Below are 18,276 nucleotides of genomic sequence, written 5' to 3'. Positions count from 1 at the left end.
AGATATGAGGGTTTTTGTTCCTTGGACTGGGAACTAAGATTCTGCACGCCACAGGGTGTGGCCAAAATAAAAAGTCTGCCTCAGAGACTCAGACTCTCAGATAATCCTGAATAATGGATGTTGTGGTATTAAATTCAGCTTTTTAAAAGATCCTTTATGATTTCAGAACTGTGGAGAATTCTTGTGAGACAATAAGAACTATATTCTCAATTGATTTGTGGAAAGAATATACATGTGGTTATAGATTGATGTCAGAGAGGAAAGGTTTAAGGGACAGTGTTTGACCTTGTTCCTGCTTATCAAGAAAGTTTCAATTCAGTTAGCTTCATGATTGATACTGAATACTTTCTCAGTTGTTTTATTTCTTATTAATTGATGGCGAGAATCAGGAATGTCCAGATGAGAGATTTCCTTAGTGGTGTCTGCCCTCACCAGTGTACACCTGGTGGGGGCAGCTCCCGGGAATGGCTGCCACAAGTGTCTGTGTCCCCAGGGTGAGCCACAGCCACTCCTTGCCTCTCTGAGAAACTCTCCAAGACAAGCAGAGTCATCTGAAATTTGGTCTATCCTTGGGATTCACACCACTATTTCATTTGGCCTTAATACTTGGACTAGAGCATTGAGCAGGCGGCTGCCACGACTGGTGCACTAAGCACAGGCGGCTGCCGCGACCGGCGCAAAGCGCAGACGGCTGCTGCGACCAGTGCACTAAGCGCAGCCGAGAGGAGTCACTCCATGTCTGAGGTCAGAGGCGATGGCCAGGAGGAGCCACCCCACGTCCAAGGTCAGAGGCGGCGGCTGGGAGGAGCAACTCAACGTCCAAGGAGCTGTGGCTGCACCAGCACAGGAGGGCTTAGAGGAGCTATCCCACGTTGAAGGTCAGGAAGGGCGGTGGTGTGGAGATACCCCTCATCCAAGGTAAGGAGCAGCGGCTGTGCTTTGCTGGAGCAGCCGTGAAGAGATACCCCACGCCCAAGGTAAGAGAAACCCAAGTAAGATGGAAGATGTTGCAAGAGGGCATCAGAGGGCAGACACACTGAAACCATACTCACAGAAAACTAGTCAATCTAAGCACACAAGGACCACAGCCTTGTCTAACTCAATTAAACTAAGCCATACTCACGGGGCGACCCAAGTCGGGCAGGTCATGGTGGAGAGGTCTGACAGAATGTGGTCCACTGGAGAAGGGAATGGCAAACCACTTCAGTATTCTTGCCTTGAGAACCCTATGAACAGTATGAAAAGGCAAAATGATAAGATACTGAAAGAGGAGCTCCCCAGGTCAGGAGGTGCCCAATATGCTACTGGAGATCACTGGAGAAATAACTCTAGAAAGAATGAAGGGATGGAGCCAAAGCAAAAACAATACCGAGCTGTGGATGTGACGGGTGATAGAAGCAAGGTCCGATGCTGTAAGAGCAATATTGCATTAGTTCAGTTCAGTTCAGTCGCTCAGTCATGTCCGACTCTTTGCAACCCCATGAATCGCAGCGTGCCAGACCTCCCTGTCTGTCACCAACTCCCAGAGTTCACTCAGACTCACGTCCATCAAGTCAGTGATGCCATCCTGCCATCTCATCCCCTGTCATCCTCTTCGCCTCCTGCCCCCAATCCTTCCCAGCATCAGAGTCTTTTCCCATGAGTCAACTCCTCGCATGAGGTAGCCAAAGTATTGGAGTTTCAGCTTTCGCATCATTCCTTCCAAAGAAATCCCAGGGATGATCTCTTTCAGAATGGACGGGTTGGATCTCCTTGCAATCCAAGGGACTCTCAAGAGTCTTCTCCAACATCACATTTTAAAAGCATCAATTCTTCGGCACTCAGCCTTCTTCACACTCAAACTCTCACATCCATACATGACTACTGGAATAACCATAGCCTTGACTAGACGGACATTTGTTGGCAAAGTAATGTCTCTTCTTTTGAATATGCTATCTAGGTTGGTCATAACTTTTCTTCTAAGAAGAAAGCGTCTGTTAATTTCATGGCTGCAGTCACCATCTGCAGTGATTTTGGAGCCCGAAAAAATAAAGTCTGACACTGTTTCCACTGTTTCCCCACCTATTTCCCATGAAGTGATGGGACCGGATGCCATGATCTTCGTTTTCTGAATGTTGAGCTTTAAGCCAACTTTTCAATCTCCTCTTTTAATTTCATCAAGAGACCTTTTAGTTCCTCTTCACCTTCTGCCATAAGGGTGGTATCATCTGCATATCTGAGGTTATTGATATTTCTCCCGGCAATCTTGATTCCAGCTTGTGTTTCTTCCAGCCCAGCATTTCTCATGATGTACTCTGCATAGATGTTAAATAAGCACGGTGACAATATACAGCCTTGACGCACTCCTTTTCCTATTTGGAACCAGTCTGTTGTTCCACGTCCAATTCTAACTGTTGCTTCTTGAGCTGCATACAGATTTCTTAAGAGGCAGGTCAGGTGGTCTGGTTTTCCTATCTTTTTCAGAATTTTCCACAGTATATTGTGATCCACATAGTCAAAGGCTTTGGCATAGTCAATCAAGCAGAAATAGATATTTTTCTGGAACTCTCTTGCTTTTTGATGGTCTAGTGGATGTTGGCAATTTGATCTCTGGTTCCTCTGCCTTTTCTAAACCCAGCTTGAACGTCAGGAAGTTCACAGTTCACGTATTGCTGAAGCCTAACTTGGAGAATTTTGAGCATTACTTTACTAGCATGTGAGATGAGTGCAATTGTGCGGTAGTTTGAGCCTTCTTTGGCATTGCCTTTCTTTGGAATTGGAATGAAAACTGACCTTTTCCAGTCCTGTGGCCACTGCTGACTTTCCTCAAATTTGCTAGCATATTAAGTAAAGCACTTTCACAGCATCATCTTTCAGGATTTGAAATAGCTCTACTGGAATTCCATCACCTCCACTAGCTTTGTTCATAGTGATGCTTTCTAAAGCCCACTTGATTTCACATTCCAGGATGTCTGGCTCTAGATGAGTGATTACACCATTGTGATTATCCGGGTCATGAAGATCTTTTTTGTACACTTCCTCTGTGTATTCTTGCCATCTCTTCTTAATATCTTCTGCTTCTGTTAGGTCCATACCATTTCTCTCCTTTATCGAGCCCATCTTTGCATGAAATGTTCCCTTGGTATCTCCAATTTTCTTGAAGAGATCTCTAGTCTTTCCCATTCTGTTGTTTTCCTCTATTTCTTTCCATTGATGGGTGAAGAAGGCTTTCTTATCTCTTCTTGCTATTCTCAGATGCTTATATCTTTCCTTTTCTCTTAGCTTTTCGCTTGTCTTCTTTTCACAGCTATTTGTAAGGCCTCCCCAGACAGCCATTTTGCTCTTTTGCATTTCCTTTCCATGGGGATGGTCTTGATCCCTGTCTCCTGTACAATGTCACGAACCTCATTCCATAGTTCATCCGGGACTCTATCTATCAGATCTAGGCCCTTAAATCTATTTCTCACTTCCACTGTATAATCATAAGGGATTTGATTTAGGTCATACCTGAATGGTCTAGCAGTTTCCCTGCTTTCTTCAATTTAAATCTGAATTTGGCAATAAGGAGTTCATGATCTGAGCCACAGTCAACTCCTGGTCTTATTTTTGTTAACTGTATAGAGCTTCTCCATCTTTGGCTGCTGAGAATATAATCAGTCTGATTTCGGTGTTGACCATCTGGTGATGTCCATGTGTAGAGTCTTCTCTTTTGTTGTTGGAAGAGGGTGTTTGCTATGGCCAATGCACTTTCTTGGCAAAACGATATTAGTCTTTGTCCTGCTTCATTCTGCATTCCAAGGCCAAATTTACCTGTTACTCCAGGTGTTTCTTGACTTCCTACTTTTGCATTCCAGTCCCCTATAATGTAAAGGACATCTTTTTTGGGTGTTAGTTCTAAAAGGTCTTGTAGCTCTTCATAGAACTGTTCAACTTCAGCTTCTTCAGCGTTACTGGTTGGGGCATAGACTTGGATTACCGTGATATTGAATGGTCTGCCTTAGAAACGAACAGAGATCATTCTGTCGTTTTTGACATTGCATCCAAGTACTGCATTTCGGACTCTTCTGTTGACCATGGTGGCCACTCGATTTCTTCTGAGGGATTCCTGCCCACAGTCATCTGAGTTAAATTCACCCATTCCAGTCCAATTTATTTTGCTGATTCCTAGAATGTCAATGTTCACTCTTGCCATCTCCTGTTTGACCACTTCCAATTGGCCTTGATTCATGGACCTGACATTCCAGTTTCCTATGCAATATTGCTCTTTATAGCATTGGACCTTGTTTCTATCACCAGTCACATCCACAGCTCGGTATTGTTTTTGCTTTGGCTGCATCCCTTCATTCTTTCTGGAGTTATTTCTCCACTGATCTCCAGTAGCATATAGGGTACCTCCTGACCTGGGAAGTTCCTCTTTTAGTATCCTATCATTATGCCTTTTCATACTGTTCATGGGGTTCTCAAGGCAAGAATACTGAAGTGGTTTGCCATTCCCTTCTCCAGTGGGCCACATTCTGTCAGACCTCTCCACCATGACCTGCCCGTCTTGGATTGCCCCATGGGCATGGCTTAGCTTCATTGAGTTAGACAAGGTTGTGGTCCTAGTGTGATTAGATTGTGTAGTTTTCTGTGAGTATGGTTTCAGTGTGTCTGCCCTCTGATGCCCTCTTGCAACACCTAGCTTCTTACTTGGGTTTCTCTTACCTTGGGTGTAGGGTATCTCTTCACGGCTGCTCCAGCAAAGCACAGCCGCTGCTCCTTACCTTGGATGAGGGTATCTCCTCCCACCACCCTTCCTGACCTTCAAAGTGTGATGGCTGCTCTAGGCCCTCCTGCACCCACACAGCCACCACTCCTTGCACGTGGGGTTGCTCCTCCTGTCCGCTGCCCCTGGCCTTGGGTGTGGGGTTTCTCTTTCTGGTCGCCGTCCCTGGCCTTGGATGCAGGGTATCACCTCCCGGCCGTTGCCCCTGATCTCAGACGCAGGGTAGCTCCTCTCAGCTGTTCCTGGGCCGTTGCAGCCTAGCACTCTAGGCCGCTGCCCCTACCTCGAATGTGGGGTAGCTCTCGGCCGCGCTTAGTGCTCTGGCCCCTGCCGCCACATGCACTTAGTCATAGGGACCTAGAATGCCAGGTCCATAAATCAAGGCAAATGGGAAGTGGTCAAACAAGAGATGGCTAGAGTGATTGTCGACATTCTAGGAATCAGCAAACTAAAATCATCTAGAATGGGTGAATTTAACTCGGATGACCATTATATCTACTACTGTGGGCAGGAATCCCTCAGAAGAAATGGACTAGCCATCATGGTCAACAGAAGAGTCAGAAATGCAGTACTTGGATGCAATGTCAAAAACGACAGAATGATCTCTGTTCGTTTCCAAGGCAGATCATTCAATATCACGGTAATCCAAGTCTATGCCCCAACCAGTAATGTTGAAGAAGCTGAAGTTGAACAGTTCTATGAAGAGCTACAAGACCTTTTAGAACTAACACCCAAAAAAGATGTCCTTTTCATTATAGGGGACTGGAATGCAAAAGTAGGAAGTCAAGAAACATCTGGAATAACAGGCAAATTTGGCCTTGGAATGCAGAATGAAGCAGGACAAAGACTAATATAGTTTTGCCGAGAAAGTGCATTGGCCATAGCAAACACCCTCTTCCAACAACACAAGAGAAGATTCTACACATGGACATCACCAGATGGTCAACACCAAAATCAGACTGATTATATTCTCAGCAGTCAAAGATGGAGAAGCTCTATACAGTTAACAAAAACAAGACCAGGAGTTGACTGTGGCTCAGATCATGAACTCCTTATTGCCAAATTCAGATTTAAATTGAAGAAAGCAGGGAAAACTGCTAGACCATTCAGGTATGACCTAAATCAAATCCCTTATGATTATACAGTGGAAGTGAGAAATAGATTTAAGGGCCTAGATCTGATAGATAGAGTCCCGGATGAACTATGGACTGAGGTTCGTGACATTGTACAGGAGACAGGGATCAAGACCATCCCCATGGAAAGGAAATGCAAAAAAGCAAAATGGCTGTCTGGGGAGGCCTTACAAATAGCTGTGAAAAGAACAGAAGCAAAAAGCCAAGGAGAAAAGGAAAGATATAAGCATCTGAATGCAGAGTTCCAAAGAATAGCAAGTAAAGATAAGAAAGCCTTCTTCAGTGATCAATGGAAAGAAATAGAGGAAAAGAACAGAATGGGAAAGACTAGAGATCTCTTCAAGAAAATTAGAGATACCAAGGGAACATTTCATGCAAAGATGGGCTAGAAAAAGGACAGAAATGGTATGGACCTAACAGAAGCAGAAGATATTAAGAAGAGGTGGCAAGAATGCACAGAAGACCTGTACAAGAAAGATCTTAATGACCTGGATAATCACGATGGTGTGCTCATTCATCTAGAGCCAGACATCCTGGAATGGGAAGTCAAGTAGGCCTTAGAAAACATCACTATGAACAAAGCTAGTGGAGGTGATGGAATTCCAGTGGAGCCCTTTCAAAACCAGAAAGATGATGCTGTGAAAGTGCTACACTTAATGTGCCAGCAAATTTGGAAAACTCAGCAGTGGCCACAGGACTGGAAAAGGTCAGTTTTCATTCAAATCCCAAAGAAAGGCAATGCCAAAGAAAGCTCAAACTACTGCACAATTGCACTCATCTCATATGCTAATAAAGTACTGCTCAAAATTCTCCAAGCCAGGCTTCAGCAATACGTGAACCGTGAACTTCCTAATGTTCAAGCTGGTTTTAGAAAAGGCAGAGGAACCAGAGATCAAATTACCAACATCCGCTGGATCATGGAAAAAGCAAGAGAAATCCAGAGAAACATCTATTTCTGCTTGATTGACTATGCCAAAGCCTTTGAATATGTGGATCACAATAAACTGTGGAAAATTCTTCAAGAGATGGGAATACCAGCCACCTGACCTGCCTCTTGAGAAACCTGTATGCAGGTCAGGAAGCAACAGTTAGAACTGGGTATGGAAAAATAGACTGGTTCCAAATAGGAACCAGTACGTCAAGGGTGTATATTGTCACCCTGCTTGTTTAACTTCTATGCAGAGTACATCATGAGAAACGCTGGGCTGGAAGAAGCACAAGCTGGAATTAAGATTTCTGGGAGAAATATCAATAACCTCAGATATGCAGATGATACCACCCTTTTGGCAGAAAGTGAAGAGGAACTAAAGACCTTCTTGATGAAAGTAAAAGAGGAGAGTGAAAAAGTTGGCTTAAAGCTCAACATTCAGAAAATGAATATCATGGCATCTGGTTCCATTACTCCATGGGAAATAGATGGGGAAACAGTGGAAACAGTGTCAGACTTATTGCAGATGGTGACTGAAGCCATGAAATTAAAAGATGCTTACTCCTTGGAGGAAAAGTTATGACCAACCTAGATAGCATATTCAAAAGCAGAGACATACTTTGCTGACTAAGGTCCGTCTAGTCAAGGCTATGATTTTTCCAGTAGTCATGTATGGATGTGAGAGTTGGACTATGAAGAAGGCTGAGCGCTGAAGAATTGATGCTTTTGAACTGTGGTGTTGGACAAGACTCTTGAAAATCCCTTGGACTTTTCATGTGTTTGTTAGCCATCTGTATGTCTTCTTTGGAGAAATGTCTATTTAGTTCTTTGGCCCATTTTTTGATTGGGTCGTTTATTTTTCTGGAATTGAGCTGCATAAGTTGCTTGTATATTTTTGAGATTAGTTGTTTGTCAGTTGCTTCTGCAAATCAGAACCACAATGAGGTACCACTTCGCACCAGTCAGAATGGCTGCGATCCAAAAATCTGCAAGCAATAAATGCTGGAGAGGGTGTGGAGAAAAGGGAACCATTCTACACTGTTGGTGGGAATGCAAACTAGTACAGCCACTATGGAGAACAGTGTGGAGATTCCTTAAACAATTGCAAATAGAACTACCTTATGACCCAGCAATCCCACTGCTGGGCATACACACCGAGGAAACCAGAATTGAAAGAGACACATGTACCCCAATGTTCATCGCAGCACTGTTTATAATAGCCAGGACATGGAAACAACCTAGATGTCCATCAGCAGATGAATGGCTAAGAAAGCTGTGGTACATATACACAATGGAGTATTACTCAGCCATTAAAAAGAATTCATTTGAATCAGTTCTGATGAGATGGATGAAACTGGAGCCGATTATACAGAGTGAAGTAAGCCAGAAAGAAAAACACCAATACAGTATACTAACACATATATATGGAATTTAGAAAGATGGCAATGACGACCCTGTATGCAAGACAGGAAAAAAGACACAGCTGTGTATAACGGACTTTTGGACTCAGAGGGAGAGGGAGAGGGTGGGATGATTTGGGAGAATGGCATTCTATCATGTATACTATCATGTAAGAATTGAATCGCCAGTCTATGTCTGACGCAGGATATAGCATGCTTGGGGCTGGTGCATGGGGATGACCCACAGAGATGTTATGGGGAGGGAGGTGGGAGGGGGGTTCATGTTTGGGAACACATGTAAGAATTAAAGATTTTAAAATTTAAATAAATAAATAAATAAATAAATTAATTAATTAAAAAAAAAAAAAAAAGAAAATCCCTTGGACTGCAAGGAGATCCAATCAGTGCATTCTGAAAGAGATCAGCCCTGGGATTTCTTTGGAAGGAATGATGCTAAAGCTGAAACTCCAGTACTTTGGCCACCTCATGCGAAGAGTCGACTCATTGGAAAAGGCTCTGATGCTGGGAAGGACTGGGGGCAGGAGGAGAAGGGAATGACAGAGGATGAGATATCTGGATGGCATCACTGACTCGATGGACGTGAGTCTGAGTGAACTCTGGGAGTTGGTGATGGACAGGGTGGCCTGGTGTGCTGCGATTCATGGGGTCACAAAGTGTCGGACACGACTGAGCAACTGAACTGAACTGACCTGAATCTTCTGGAAGCTGGACAAACTTTTGCCTGGTTTGCCTCAGAAATGGAAACACTCACAAATTACAAATGCTGCTGCCAGCTGTCCTGCCAAACGACTCTCCATCTCTAACCTCTCCTTATGTGTGGAGGAGATGGATTTACTTTTTGAGAGAAATTACTGGAAAATTGTTTTTTTACTTGCTGCTATTTTTCATATGGAGCATAATATCAATTTTCTGTTTTCCATAGTTGCAACTTGTGCCAGGATGGAAATTCCTTGTGCATTGCACTTTTTGTCGCTTCTCTGAGTTGCTGGCTCCTTGCTGGAGGCAGAGTTATGCATGTGTGCTCTGTCACTCAGTCATGTCTGACTCTTTGTAACCTCAGGGACTGTAGCCCACCAGTCTTCTCTGTCCATAGGACTATCCTGGCAGGTATTCTGTAGTGGGTTGCCATTTCCTCCTCCAGAGGATCTTCTCACCTCAGGGATTAAACCTGCATTTCCTGTAACTCCTGCTTTGAGATGGATTCCTAACCACTGAGTCATCAAAGTAAGTCCCAAAAGAGTGCTTAAAAATAACAAATGACTCTCCTCCCAAACTGCATTAGTAACAGTTCATGTTTGAAATCCTTTGTTATCTTTTTGAAACATAAACATTTTCTATCCCAATTAAATAATAATCATTATCAAGAATAAAAAGAATTCACAGATGAGTGGAAGATATAAGCCATGAAGTGGCATTTTACCTTAATAAGGCTATTTCTCCAACTGTTTTTTGGTTTTGTTTTGTATTTAATTGATTTATTTGGCTGTACTGGGTCTTAGTTTCTGCATGTGGGATCTACTTCTCTGACCAGGGATTGAACCAAGTTTCCGTACATTGGGAGTGTGGAGTCATAACTAAAGGACCACCAAGGAAGTCCCTCAGCTAGGTTATTAAATATTGTTTCTCAGCGAAAAACTCCAGATATGCTTAGGCAGTAATGACCTGCCTTTATTTACACTCCTTTTTGCTGGATTTATTAAATTTATTCATATTAACTTTGGGGAGTGCTATTATTCTTATTTCTCCTATAGTTACAGGGATGGAGAGCTGAGTAACAGGCAACAGTGTTTCCCAAATAGAATCATAAGTTGCAGGAAAGTTTGGGATGGCAGATATTACTGCTGGGCTTCTGGTGGTTTGTGGCTCCAGCACTGGGCTGCCCTTGGGGACACCTGGGCCAGGACTGCCCGTGTGTACAGTTTGATGTTCTTGCTTCTCTGTGTGGCCTCCACATTTCCATCTCAGGAAACTGTAAACAGTGTGTTTGACAATCCACTGTGTGAAGGACTCTTCCAAGAGCTCTCTGTGCCTCTTGGGATGGATGACAGGACACGGTGGAAATGTATCAGTTACATTTTACTCAGTTCTGATCATCTTATTCACACTTCTTCAACTAAATAGTGTTCCCTTTATCCTCTATAGTAGATGAAAATCTCCATGACTTCCTGGAGGCAGAGGCAGTTGGTGCACTCTGTTGACGTGTGTGTGTGCATGTGTTCATTTGTGTAGACAAGACATTAAGGTTTAGTGAGAACCCATGTGAGGGATGGGGACATCTTTTGATAAATATCCTGATCTGGCACTGGTTGGCTGAGCAGGAAATGCTTAGTTTTTTTGTTGTTTGGTGTTATGGATTCACCTTCCCTCCTCTTGTGTGTGGGTTCCTCAGCTTCAGACAGAGGAGAGCTATCAGAGCACAGCTGTCAGGTCAGCCAAGCTTCCCCTGTCTGTGTTAGCAATGAGGGATGGCTGAGAAAGGAAAGCCCTCTTCCTGAAAGACTTCCAAACTTTTAACATTTTGTCTTTTGAGAAGTCTGTGGAGGAAATGATATTGCGGCCCAAGGTGTTTAGTTTTGGTAACTTGGATTTGTTGAATGATTTTCCTTGATGGTGAAGAAGGGGACCTAGGAAGAAGGGGACCTTCCAGGGGTGACTGGAGAGAAGTACGTTGTGAGGTGGAGTGGCTGTTTGGCAGGGTGGGTGGGTGTTGCTGTTCCTTTGCATTTTTCTTTAGGAAAGAAAGTTGCTTTCCCTAAGTCTTACTCAGGATGGAAGCCTCAGTGCACCCTGAGTCAATTGGTTTAGGCCTTGGGGAAGAGAGGACTGGTAACATTTCTTCCAAACTACCAACTTCAGTGAATGGTGGATCAAGAACTACGGAAGACATGATTTTTTAGCTTGGCCTCCACCATGTTTAATTTTTTACTTCAAGGAACATTCCAACTTCTAGAGGGTAGAGACATATTGAGGCAGTGCTCTCGGGAGCTGAGAACCTGCAGAGCTGCCAAACCTGGTTTCTTTGTGGTGCTCCAGCCAAAGCTGGTTTCCATTCCCTGGATCTACATGTGGAATTTGGGGTAGAAAAGAGTGGATGTGTTTGTGCCAGTGTCTCAGTTCATAAGGATTCATGAAGAAGGTGATGAAAGCATGTCTCCCATATGTAAACCACCTTGACTTTCTATTGGGCTGGGACATTGAGAGTATGGGGGACAGGGGCAGGCTGCCAGCAGGCTTGTTCCGGTGGAAGCAGATTTCTTCCTCTTCTTCTGCCACTTTTTTCTTTACTCATCTTAAGGCTCAGTTGGTATTGTGCTGTTTGTGATATTTATTGAGCATCCACGGTGTGCTAAGCACAATGTACTAAGGCTTTACTATGTTTGAATGGAAAATTTTACCTGCAGGTTAAAACTGTTGTCTACTTGTCTTATAGGAGATAATAGATCTGCATATTTTTCTTTTAAATTAGTCACACATGTAGCATTTTGTCAAAATGTATTTCTAACATGCTAATGACAAAAGTAAATCTTGTGTAAAGGAAAACTGACATTTCTAGTTAGACATTTTTCTTTTCTTTTAGGAAGGCACCAGAGTAGTTCAACCCATATTTTTGGGGAAAATGATTAGTTATGTTGAAAACTACGATCCCACGGATTCTGCCGCTTTGCACGAAGCCTACGGCTATGCGGCAGGGCTGAGCGCCTGCGTGCTCGTGTGGGCCGTTCTGCACCACTTGTACTTCTATCACATCCAGCGCGTGGGGATGAGGCTGAGAGTAGCCGTGTGCCATATGATCTACCGCAAGGTGAGTGTCACTAGGTACCACGGTGTGTTCCTCTCTTGAGGGATCAGAAACATTTGGGGAAAATTCTCTGTAAATTACAAATTTTGTAAGTGGGATCGTTTACACCTTCCTAGAGAAGCTTGCTTTTGCATCAAGCCAAGTTTATTGTTGTTGAAGCAAACTTTACCAATACATAATGAAAAGTTGCCTTTTGAGATCAAGTGTGGGCCGTCCTTTACAACTTTTAGCCATAGGCTGTCACAAAATAAACACTAAATTTGTACTATAAAATATTAAATTAATATTCAAGAATAAGTATTAAAAGTATCAAGTTGATTTTCAATGTCTTCATGCCCAATTCCCATAGTGCTATTTATGGAATTTTTTTGTTGTTGTCCATTGATACCTTCAGTTATATCAAATTTGTGTTTAAAAGTGAACTTCAGAGATTGGATCTATAAAACTATATCTAAGAGCAAAGAATGTATTTGATAAAGAGAATGATTCTAATTTTAAAAGACCCATCTAATTATATTCAATATAATTATGTTTGCTAGGGGAAAATATAAAGAGAATTCATGCTAAATATAGACTCACTCCTTATATTTTATAGATAATTTTTGTTAATGGTATGAGAGAAAATAGGATGAAAATTGAGATGAAACTTGAAATTTTACGTTGTATTATTAATTCTAGAGAGAATTTGTTGCTTTTCATTTAAATTATTTTGATACAATATTTCCTTTTATTTTTGGTATGCATTGTAGCAGTTTTAATAAGAACTGATTTAAAATGTTTAGTGATTTTATATTGAGGAATGCCATGAAATTATTCCATAGTTTACCCTTGCCTAAACTAGTGTAAAAAGAGTAAGGCTTTCAGATATCTTTACAAAGGTATTGCCACAGATATATCAGTGTCAAGAGCTGAAGGGCTCAGTATAAACTTGATCCTGGATATGTCTTTGCCTTAGACTGTTAAAAAAAAAAATCCTTATTTGACTGTATTATATCCTTGAAATTTTCAAAGAGAGTAGATCTTAAATGTTCTCACCACACATGTTAAATAGGATAATTATATTAGGTAGTAGATACTTTAAAGGGTTTTACAACAGTAATCATTTCCCAGTGTGTATTTATACAAGTATCATGTTGTAACCTTAAACATATGCAATTTTTATTAATAAATAAAGTCCTCATTGAAAGATAAAGCAGCTTAAGTTGAAAATATTGCTTCTTTTACCTGGTTGCTGCTTATCTAGAGCTTCTGCTTCTTCAGAATACTTTTTTCAGCAGAAAGTGAGATGTCTTCTCCTCATCTTTCCTTGAGCAGAGTCCTGTACTTTTCAGGATTGTGTAAAACTGGGTACCTGGCATCTCACTGTCTTGTCGGACAACAGCATCTGAGCTGCTTTCCTTCTGGGTTATGTGGAAATTGCAGCTGTGCTTGCAAACTGCAGGCAGAGGTCTTCACTGTCATTTATCATCATCTTTGTTATTCTGTTGCATCTTTAACCATTTAGGAGATGGATACTCAGATTTCCCCACAAATTGGCTAAATGTTTGTCTTTCCAGATCATACTTAACTCTCATAATAGTTGCGAAATTTTACCCCAACCGTGTTGTGAAACCTTAAGTTAGGTGTGAGGTGATGGTTTGGTGAAAGCTGACTCTTGGCTGCACAGGTGAGCCATGGTCCACCTGTGTTTCTTCCTCTTCCCACCACACTTTGGAATCTTGCCTTTGGGAAATGTGATCTGACCTGGCACATTGGCTTATGTGAATGTAAATATCTCCCAAGAAGTTCATTTACTGCCTTGATTTTACCTAAATGTTGGCCCTATATGAAGTCAGAAATTATAGGGATTATAACATAGACATAACTTGAAATTCCAGAAACCTGGAAAAGACAAATTTCCTCATGCACAGCCTTGCATTTAGAGTCCTGCTGGGGTGCAGAAACAAGACACTTCTTTTAAAATTACAGGTGGACTGATTCTTTAGGGCACAGCTGGTGCTGCCAAGCAGCTCTGAAAGGCCCCTCTGAACTGTGGTTCATGCTCAGGCCCCACCTCCTGATCCCTGGTCCTGGGGAGGGATCAGATTGGGTATTAGAAATGGAGTGGCTGCTAAGCCAGTAGCCATAGTTTGTTCTGACCATGGATTCCAGGCTGGGGCAGGTCTCCAGGAGGTCTCTAAGGCTGCACATATTCTACTCCTAAAATGGCCCATTCAGCATTTTGTGCTCTTTGCAGCTGAATTTTGAATGATTGTGAAGGAGGTATCGTATATAAAAATGACTTGCCATTTATTGATTAATACATTTCCACAGCTTTGATAAAATTACCTTTGGCTTTTGATCATTGTTTTTGTTATTGTGGTGGTGGTGGTGGTAAAATACACTCAGTGTAAAGTAGACCATTTTCACTCCTTTTAAGTATGGCATTTAGTGACATTAGGTACACTCACATTGTTGTGTAACCATCACCTTTATTCATCTCTGGAACTTTATCTTTTTCCCAAACTGAACTTCTGCATCCATTAAACACTAACTCCCCAACCCCTCTTCCCATACCCAGCACCATTCTACTTCTTCTCTCTGTGAATTTGAGTACTTTAGTACCTCATGTAAGTGGAATCATACAGTGTTTGTCATTTTGTGTTGGCTTATGTTCTATAGCACAATGTCTTCAAGGTTCATCCATGTTGTGGCAGGTGTCATAATTTAATTCCTTTTTAAGGCTCAATAATCTTCCATTATTGGCCTATGCAACATTCTGTGTGTTTGCTCATCTGTCAATGGGTAGTTGTTTCCACCTTTTAGCTATTGCGAACATTGCTGCTGTGAATATGAGTGTACAAAGTGTCAGTTCAAGTTTGTGTTTTTAGTTTTCTTGAGTGTCTCCTTAGTAGTGTAATTGCTGTATTGTATGCTAATGTCATGTTTAATTTTTGAGGAATTTCTGTATTCTCTTCCATTGTGGTTATATCATTTTACATTCTCACTTGATCATTGTTTTCTTCTTTAGCTTGAGGAGTAAAGCAAAAGTTTCTTATGAAGTATGACATTGTGTTTGGATCAGTAGCTCCAGTTGGTGGTCTGTTGAAGCAGCTCCTGGTGTCTTTTCAGCTTCCTCAGATCTCTAGGGCATTTATCTTACTAAATAAAGGGATTGATCAACACGGGTTGTGTATTTTGTAAAATCAGCAGACTGGCATCAAAACCACAGTTTCCTCACAGGAACAGTGTTTTGAACATTATACTTGCTCATTTCAGAATGAGGAAACTAAGCCCAAAGTGTTAAAATATTGTCACCCACCAAATGAATGATTGAATCCAAGTCTCAGAATTTTTTTCCTAAGGCAACCTCTCCAGTCTCATCTAATTTGGCTGAAAATTACTTAGTTGGCTCCTAAGTCTAAACCTACACCCCTTAACCTTCAGGCAGGTCCAAGTTCACTGAAACAGGGGGTGGATTTTGCTTCTACCTCCTGCTCCTCCCTGTGCTGTCCTTGGGGTTGGGGCTGCCGCCACACTCAGGAGTTAGAGGCTGAACAAGGGTCCCTAGAGCCCTGCTGTCAGGGGTCATCCTGCTCCTGCTGACACCACTCACGACCCCAGAACGCATGCTCCGTTGTGTTATGTCTAAGATGACTTGGTATCACCTTAGGAATCCAGATCTCTGTCTCCCTCTCTCATTTCAGGCCCTTCGCCTGAGTAGCTCCGCCATGGGGAAGACCACCACAGGCCAGGTAGTCAACCTGCTGTCCAACGATGTGAACAGGTTTGACCAGGTGAGCTGCCCCTGAGGGATCCTCTTTCATTTCCTGTTTTTCTCACTGGGTTCAGCTTAGGGGGATGCCAGGTGCCAGGGTTTGGTGTCAGCCAGGGTTCTGTTGAGGATGTAAGACAAAGGTTCTATTTATCCAACTTTCACTTCTCTGTGTGCAGATTTGATGTAATTATATGTATTGTTTCATAAGTGAGAGTTTTGTTTTTGTAATAATAAATAGACAGCAGTGTTCTTGCCCAGCTTGGTTAGTGTCCTAAGGGGTCCTCCTGGAGCGGCCCTTCTTGGCACATAGTGTAGGTGTTGCTGAACTGTCTTCCTCCTCTTCTAGGTGATGAAGGCCTGATGGTCAGGGATTGTTTTTCCCCTGTACCCTGTTCAGTGTCTGCTGCATAAGGAGCCCTCAAGTGGGTGGTCTCCAAACACAACCTCCTCTCTGCTGTTGCCACACAGTCTTTTTTCCACTGACCTTAAGCATAGATCACATGACCCAGAACATTGTAGCTGTTGGTCAGATTTGTGTTGTAGTAGATACTTCTCTTTCAAGTATTCATTCATAAAACATGAAGTAAGGCCCCTACTCATTTTCAGGGATGAATAAAGCTTCGTTTCTGCCCTATACTGGAGAGAGCGGTAGGTACCATAATACAGGCTTTCCTGGGATGCTGGGGAGCCCAGGAGAGATGGGGGCTAAACTCTGGGATGGAGAGCATTTGGGGAAGCCCTGAGCTCATCTGTGTTGTGGTCAAAATCCACATCTTCCTTCACTGCTGCTGGTCTGATTCTCCCGGGACATCCCTGAGGTCAGCCCTGTGCTGCCCTGGAACAGTGTCATCTGGGGTGGACACTTGGATTTCTGCTTTAGCAGGTTTTAAACCCAGTGAGATCATTTCTATTTAGGTTTCTGTCTGTTCCTTCAGAGCATAGTGTTTCTATACTCTGTCCTTATTGGTTTCTATACCATCCCAAAGAGAGGCTATGCTAAAAAATGCTCAAACTACAGCACAATTGCACTCATCTCACATGCTATAAAGTAATGCTCAAAATTCTACAAGCCAGGCTTCAGCAATACGTAAACGATTAACTTCCTGATGTTCAAGTTGGTTTTAGAAAAGGCACAGGAACCAGAGATCAAATTGCCAACATCCACTGGATCATGGAAAAAGCAAGAGAATTCCAGAAAAACATCTATTTCTGCTTTATTGACTATGCCAAAGCCTTTGACTGTGTGGATCACAATAAACTGTGGAAAATTCTGAAGAGATGGGAATACCAGACCACCTGACATGCCTCTTGAGAAACCTGTATACAGGTCAAGAAGCAACAGTTAGAACTGGACATGGAACAACAGACTGGTTCCAAATAGGAAAGGGAGCATGTCAAGGCTGAATATTGTCACCCTGCTTATTTAACTTCTATGCAGAGTACATCATGAGAAATGCTGGGCTGGAAGAAGCACAAGCTGGAATCAAGATTTCTGGGAAAATATCAATAACCTCATATATGCAGATGACAACACCCTTATGGCAGAAAGTGAAGAAGAACTAAAGAGCCTCTTGATGAAAGTGAAAGAAGAGAGTGAAAAAGTTGACTTAAAGCTCAACATTCAGAAAACTAAGATCATGGTATCCAGTCCCGTCACTTCATGGCAAATAAATGGGGAAACAGTAGCTGATTTTATTTTTCTGTGGTCCAAAAATCAATGCAGATGGTGACCTCAGCCACAAAATTAAAAAACACATACTCATTTGAAGGAAAGTTATGACCAGCCTAGACAGTACATTAAAAAGCAGAGACATTACTTTGTCAACAAAAGTCCGTCTAGTCAAGGCTATGGTTTTTCCAGTGGTCATGTATGGATGTGAGACTTGTACTATAAAAAAAGCTGAGCACGGAAGAATTGATGCTTTGGAACTGCAGTGTTGGAGAAGACTCTTTAGAGTCCCTTGGACTGTAAGGAGGTCCAACCAGTCCATTCCGAAGGAGATCAGTCCTGGGTGTTCATTGGAAGGACTGATGTTGAAGCTGAAACTCCAATACTTTGGCCTCCTGATGTGAAGAGCTTACTCATTTGAAAAGACCCTGATGCTGGGAAAGATTTAAGGCAGGAGGAGAAGGGGATGACAGAGGATGAGATGGTTGGAGCATCACCAACTCAATGGACATGAGTTTGGGTAAACTCTGGGAGTTAGTAATTTACAGGGAGGCCTGGCATGGTGCAGTTCATAGAGTCACAAAAAGTCGAACAGGGCTGAGCGACTGAACTGAACTAAAGGAGGCTTTTTCTTTCTCTTTTAAGGTAACGATGTTCTTGCACTATCTGTGGGTGGGGCCATTGCAGGCTCTCGCAGTGACTGCCTTGCTCTGGATGGAAATAGGAATATCATGTCTTGCCGGGATGGCGGTTCTCATCATTCTTCTGCTTTTGCAAAGCTGCTTTGGGAAGTTGTTTTCATCACTCTGGTAAGAGAAACACTTC

At 42.5% G+C, this 18,276-nt stretch overlaps 1 protein-coding gene across 1 annotated transcript in view; it reads left to right on the top strand.

Moving 5' to 3' along the window:
- The first annotated feature begins 464 nt into the window (after positions 1-464).
- Positions 465-18,276, top strand: part of LOC128057593 (ATP-binding cassette sub-family C member 4-like) — a 182,887-nt gene continuing 165,075 nt past the window's right edge. The window contains 5 exon segments of the mRNA XM_052650042.1: positions 465-494; positions 616-744; positions 11,804-12,028; positions 15,712-15,801; positions 18,097-18,260. Coding sequence (XP_052506002.1) covers positions 465-494; positions 616-744; positions 11,804-12,028; positions 15,712-15,801; positions 18,097-18,260 — 638 coding nt within the window.

The sequence above is a fragment of the Budorcas taxicolor genome, chromosome 12 (genome assembly GCF_023091745.1).
Source record: "Budorcas taxicolor isolate Tak-1 chromosome 12, Takin1.1, whole genome shotgun sequence".
NCBI lineage: Eukaryota > Metazoa > Chordata > Mammalia > Artiodactyla > Bovidae > Budorcas > Budorcas taxicolor.
Note: the sequence above shows the minus strand (reverse complement) of the source record. Positions and strands in the feature narration are given on the sequence as shown.